Genomic DNA, 6,182 nt, shown 5'->3' on the forward strand with positions numbered 1-6,182 from the left:
ATTTGCATGAAACAATTAGATGACCCTTGCCATTAATTTTACTAATGTGCGCCCCCCTCCTCTCCATGGAAGTCTGGATCTGCTGCATCCCCTTATGAATGCGAGACATCTGTTGTTATTTTTGCCAACCTACGCCGGTTTCCATCTCCGGTTTGTTTTGTTTTTTATCTCAGCATCTAGTGACAACTTCACTGAAGGAGGAGACGGCGGGGGCTGTGCTACTGTTGCATTAGTGAATCGGAGCTCGTGCGACTCCATCAGGTGTTGCGTCAGGGGGGGACAAAAAAGCGCATGTTTGGAATACATCTTGGAATGTTAACACATCGACTGGTAAGAGCCAAATCTTCTATTTTGTTCTAGGTATAAACATAAACACGTTAAAAGGCTTTTTTATTATCTTCCTTGGATTTGTTTGAAAGATTTAGAGTCGAGACATGCGTGCGCGTTTTTGGGGTTGGTTTTTTTTTTTGCGTGCGTAAAAGTTGGGATGTGAGGATCCACATGCATTGCGAACCGTGCGCTCGAACCGTTGTTAATTATTTCTCATTACGCTTCTTAAATGATGTCAAGTCTGCGAACAGGACACGAGATGTGAGCTCGTTTGAATGCTTCCGTTGATGGCTAATGATATCAGAGCGGCACAATGGTCATTACACACAATTATATTGAAGGGGATAAATACAACAGTCTAGAGTTTAAGTTTCATCTCAAATAACACATTACATTTAATAATGTTCAATGTTTTGTCTAAAGGACTGGTTCATATATTGCTGAGTTCAATGGTGCAAATCCCAAAGATGTCTTTTTTGAATGAACCCCAGTTGCTATATTCATTAAACAGCCTTTTACCGAGAAATTGCCATGTTTACAATCGCCTTGGAAATAATACATCATTTATGTAAGACAAAGAGGCTCAGCCTATGACTCATGTCTCAGAGTCTCCACCAAGATCAAATCACCTGTTCCTGTATTCAATATTTTTCCCCCCTTCTAATTAGCATTTGACACTTTCCAAAGTTGTTATTCTCCCACTGACAATTGTCGTCATTACCTGTGACTAAACAGACAGGATGTTATACTGGTTCTTCTTGGCGCTTGAGTTTACATATGTCCAATAATAAAAACATACATCCAGCTTCTTATTTGACCACAAATGTACAATTGTGTACGATTACTAAAAGAAGGGTGCCTAAAAATAAATTTGCCACGTGCTGTTTTATCCACGACTAAAATTACCTCACCACATGTAGCAGGCTTTTCTAATCCATTGAGATCCAATATAGGAGCTGCATAAAAACAAAATCTCCTATAGTTTACAATGTAAAAAGCTTAGGGTGTACAATGCTTTTTTTTTTTTTTACAGATGAAGACAAAAATATTACATTGAGAGACGCTGAGTGGTAAGCGCTAGCGAGGCCTTGCCTGCTGAAATCCCTTCAGAAGAAAATGATAGTTTTTATTCCTTCTCGTACTGCATTTGGATAATTTATTTTTGGTCTAATCATATTTCAGCCTGTAATGTCATTTGAATCTGCCCAGGCACTTTAGGAATCAGTAGGGTTGGCAAATATAGCTATTTTCAAATACACCTCAGAAAACCAGCTCGTGAGCTGGCGCAAAATAACAGCATCTATTTTCTGTCTTCTGATTGGTTGGCACGTGTTCTGCACACATGACGAAAAATAATGTTGAAAATATATACTATTCACATAATATATTCTTTTTACATACCAGAAATGGTGTGTGCATGTGGAACTATTGGCTTGCACATGATGGCTAACCAAATAAATTAAATGAACAAATAATAGAAAACAGCCAAACCGGCTGAAAGTTAAACAATCGCCACCTAGTGTTGTGGAGGCCAATGTTAACCTATGTAAACTGCAACCTCAGGGTGTATATAAATGGCGGGAAGGCGCAATGTATAAGTGGTATGATAAATGTGAGTATACAGCCATACTGAATGGGATCTCATTCGCACGTTGATGAATGGTGTCATTTACTGCCGTGGAAAGAAAGCCGATGGCCAATGGCTCTTTCAATGAAGATACGTCGGTATCAAGTTGATCAACAGGCCCAACCGCCACCTGAGCCAATCTACCTAGACCTCCACCAAGGTCAAGCAATCCTAATTTGGGTGGACACCAGTCTACACTGGAATCATACAGCGGTCATTTTAATATGTATGTTGAGTCAAAAGCAATTTTGGCCTTCTGTTTTCTGTTTTTTCAAGTTGAGCCGCACTGTTTCACAGCAAAAGGAAAAACAAAAACTTATAGGTAGTTACAAATGAGGTGCAAAATATTCACAACTGGAAAAACAATGACCCGTAACAAGTCTGTGTCTACTGTGCTATCCTTGATAATGTACAGGGAAAATTCTCATGCGAATCGGTAGGTGCTTATGTTTTGGTTAGCAAAATGGTTCACGGGGGCTGAACAATGTAATGGCTACGTGTGAACGGTACCATTTATGAATAGAGATATTAACTGTGACTATGCTTGTTATCTTGAGAAAATCGAAGTGTCTATTAGAGGAATGTTTTCATGCCGTGGAACAATGCACCAGTTCACTTACTGTCGTCATCCCGAAAGGTGAAATGACGCACTCCAATTTACAGAGCAAGAGACGCCTATGAACGCAATGTACAGGATACACGCACAAACATCTGCATCCATGGCAGCGCCTTATTAAGTCTTCCCCCATCAGAGAGTCAGGACAGGAGCATGTCTACTGACAACATGAGACGTGCTGTGCAAATATGCAAAGGCCATGAATTTTTATGCGCTGTGGAATTCTTTGAATGGAAAGGGTTTCAAGCAGGCATAAACACACAATTAGGGACTCGGCTTTTATATCACAGTTTGTGTGCTGACTGGATTTACCACCATTTTATGTGGGTACGTCTCTGCGTGTGATTGAGTGTTAAAGGCAGCCAGCTGGACAGTGAAGTGTGAAGCACCAGAGGGTCATTTCCAACTTTTACTTAAAATATTATGGGAAGTGTCGAGTCACATTAACATTTTCGAAGCCTGATAGATTCGAAAGCACTCAGACATGTTTTTTTAAAGGCAAAAAAAGCATTACAGCTCATGAAAGTTTTTTCCTCTCCAACTGCCGAGTGTGAAAACCCCCCAGAAGTGTTGCATTTGACGCATTGGAGAAGAGAGAATCTAAATCATGGGATTGACTCAACACATTTCCATCAAGCCATACAGTTTAGTTTACGATTCATGATTTGGTGATTTCCACGGCGGAGTGTGTTTGGCAGGTTGCTAATAACTGCATTGACAATGTAATTAGTTTGACATCATAGCAGTGCAACCTAAAAGTGTCCAAATTAATCGATTAATTGACAACCAATCATTTAGCAAATTAATCGTCTCATTTTAACAACAGGCAAAATAAGACATTTGTAAACATCTGTTTTAAAAACAATGACCATCAATGTGCAATATTGCGTGACTAATTTTGTTGTTGTTTTTTTGATCACTAAATAGTACAAAATAAACGAAACCAATTGTTTGATAAACAGTAATTGGGGGGAAATGTTTATTTCATACATTGTAATGCAGATACAATCACATCCGATTTTGATTAATCGATTAAATAATCGATAGAATAATTAATTTTAGTACACACCTGTAGCTTTATCCTAAGTTCTACAAAAGCAATACGCTGAGGGGGTATAATTACTACTAGCCATCTAACATCTATTCTCCTTTATATTTTCAAGGTGTCAACAGAACAATCAATGGACCATCGATGGAGACCACAATCGTAATGCCTTTTCACTAGACGTTTTTGTTGCGTCATTAGAAGCTATTTGTCCTCAAGTTTGGGCTCACTGCTGTTTACCACCATGGGATTGGATCGATAAGCGCTCATCTCCTAGGATGGAATCTACTCTGTCACTCTCCAAGGTCCACCAGCACCTGAACACAAACAGCTATGACGACAGCAACAGCTGCAACAGTTGGGGCGGTCACCCGGATGATCCCAACGCCCCGACGATTAATCACACGTTCCCGGTCCATGACCAACTGCAGAGCGCCTTGCTGGGTGTCTCTCTAGCTTTCCTGTCCCTCCTCACCATTTTAATGAACCTGCTCGTTCTTTACGCCGTGAAAAAGGAAAAGAGCTTGCACACGGTAGGGAACCTCTACGTGATAAGCCTCTCGGTGGCCGATTTGATCGTCGGCACAACTGTGATGCCGCTCAACCTGGTGTATCTGCTTCAGGACGAATGGAAGTTGGGCAGAGCCGTCTGCCAGTTTTGGTTGATTATGGATTATGTGGCAAGCACGGCGTCAATATTTAGCTTGTTTATCCTCTGTCTGGATCGGTACCGCTCTGTGAGGCAACCGCTGAAGTATCTGAAGTATCGAACGAGAGGGAGAGCAAGTGTAATGATATCCGGAGCCTGGCTGCTGTCCATGTTGTGGATTTTTCCGATTTTAGGATGGAGGTCCTTCGCCCATGTCGAACTTAAACCCGAGGAGGAGAACAAGTGTGACACCGATTTTCGCTTTGTCACATGGTTTAAAGTTCTTACCGCTGTCTTGAATTTTTACGTGCCCTCTATTTTGATGCTTTGGTTTTATACACACATCTACTTGGCGGTAAGACAACATCTGCGAGACAGAGAGAGGATCATTCATCCAACAGATTCATTTGGGGAAAAGGACAATGAGCAAAAAGTTTTGTCATCAAACGAGTCCAAATCTGTCGAAAAAGAATGCGAGGCTCCAGTGAAACTTTTAAAAAGGGAGCTTGACCAGAAACTTCTAGAGCAGACATATTCTCTGGAAGAATTTGATAAAAGCAAAAGTTCCCTGTCGAGATCACACAGAAAAATCGGCGCGCAATATCCTAAGCCGACCTTACTTGCCATGACAACAAAGGAAGACAAAGTGTCTTCAAAACTAGTGAGGGACTCCTTACGTCCTGACGAGAAGAGTCCAGATGCTGCGCTTTCACTCGCTTCAACTTGCTCGCCACCAGAAAATGCCGGTTCAGAAAAGCACCAGGAATCATCTTTAAATGAATGTCACGTGACTGTCCCAAACTCGGTCAGCAATATCAGCCAGGTGCAGAAGTACACGTCCGTGCTCTACAACAACAAGGACGACGGCCCCGGTGGCTCCGTGCCCTGGTCCAAAGCGTCCGATGACGCCGAGGTAGACCCGGAGAACGAGTTGACTCTGCGGCAGACGTGGCAAAGGTTCATTGATCACTCCCGTGAGAGACTTCACAGCCTGAGGATCCACAAGGAACACAAAGCGGCCAGGCAACTGGGTTTCATCATCGCAGCTTTCCTGCTGTGTTGGATACCGTACTTCATAGCCTTCATGGTCATGGCCTTCTGTAGAGAATGCGTGCACCATGACCTGCACATGTTCACCATATGGCTCGGTTACATGAACTCCACCCTTAACCCTTTTATATACCCATTGTGTAATAGGAATTTTAAAAGAGTCTTTAAAAATATTCTGCATCTAAATTTGTAAGTGTTGCAGTGATTTTAAAAAAAATTCTACAGCGCAGCTCTGAATAAGAAAACACTGAAGTTGTCTTGTTTTTTTTTTGGGGATGGTTTCTCTGCTGATCACAACTGCACTTTGAAGGGAAGTCAAAGCAAGACCACTCTCGGTTTAATAGCTAATGACAAAAACTTTAAAGTGCTTTGATGGCTCGGTGCCACACGTTCCACCTGCCAGCATGCGCAAAGTGATGCCCTGCCTGTTTCAAATCCAACATGGGCCTGATTGTCACATTTGAGGTGACACTGCAGGCGTGTGTCTTTAAATGTAGATATTTTATGTGTCATTTCAGGTGTGTTTTGTAATTTTATCTGATTGAGACTCACTTTAATGCTCATGGTAATAAAGTGAACTAAAACTTTAATGACTTGGCTACAGTTCTGTGGGTGGAATGACTTTTTTTATGATTGCATGAATGAAATTACAAAAAGAAATGGTTTAAGAAAAAACATTCTTGTTGAATTAAAGTAATTCATCAATTTAAAAACAAATGGATTACAAGCATGTGTATGCAGCTCATTGTATTGATTTATTATTTTTATTTTATCTATATATAATTATATTTCCAGTCATTTTGAAGCCTGAATTTAATTTGTGCTGATTCAATATTTGGATTGCAGGAAGCTCAATCAGGCTCTA

The 6,182-nt window shown here is 41.0% G+C and overlaps 1 protein-coding gene across 1 annotated transcript; it reads left to right on the plus strand.

Moving 5' to 3' along the window:
* The first annotated feature begins 3,875 nt into the window (after nt 1-3,875).
* Nucleotides 3,876-5,830, plus strand: hrh1 (histamine receptor H1). The gene has a single exon (XM_085924458.1). It carries the CDS (start codon nt 3,897-3,899, stop codon nt 5,508-5,510), a length of 1,614 nt encoding a protein of 537 aa, XP_085780584.1. The 5' UTR covers nt 3,876-3,896; the 3' UTR covers nt 5,511-5,830.
* The last annotated feature ends 352 nt before the right edge of the window (nt 5,831-6,182 follow it).

The sequence above is a fragment of the Syngnathus leptorhynchus genome, chromosome 11, assembly GCF_054491065.1.
Source record: "Syngnathus leptorhynchus isolate UIUO chromosome 11, UIUO_Slep, whole genome shotgun sequence".
NCBI classification, from domain to species: domain Eukaryota; kingdom Metazoa; phylum Chordata; class Actinopteri; order Syngnathiformes; family Syngnathidae; genus Syngnathus; species Syngnathus leptorhynchus.

Bases quoted from the DNA above. Each gene is read 5' to 3' on its own strand.
- hrh1 (XM_085924458.1), top strand. From the start codon at position 3,897: ATGGAATCTACTCTGTCACTCTCCAAGGTCCACCAGCACCTGAACACA.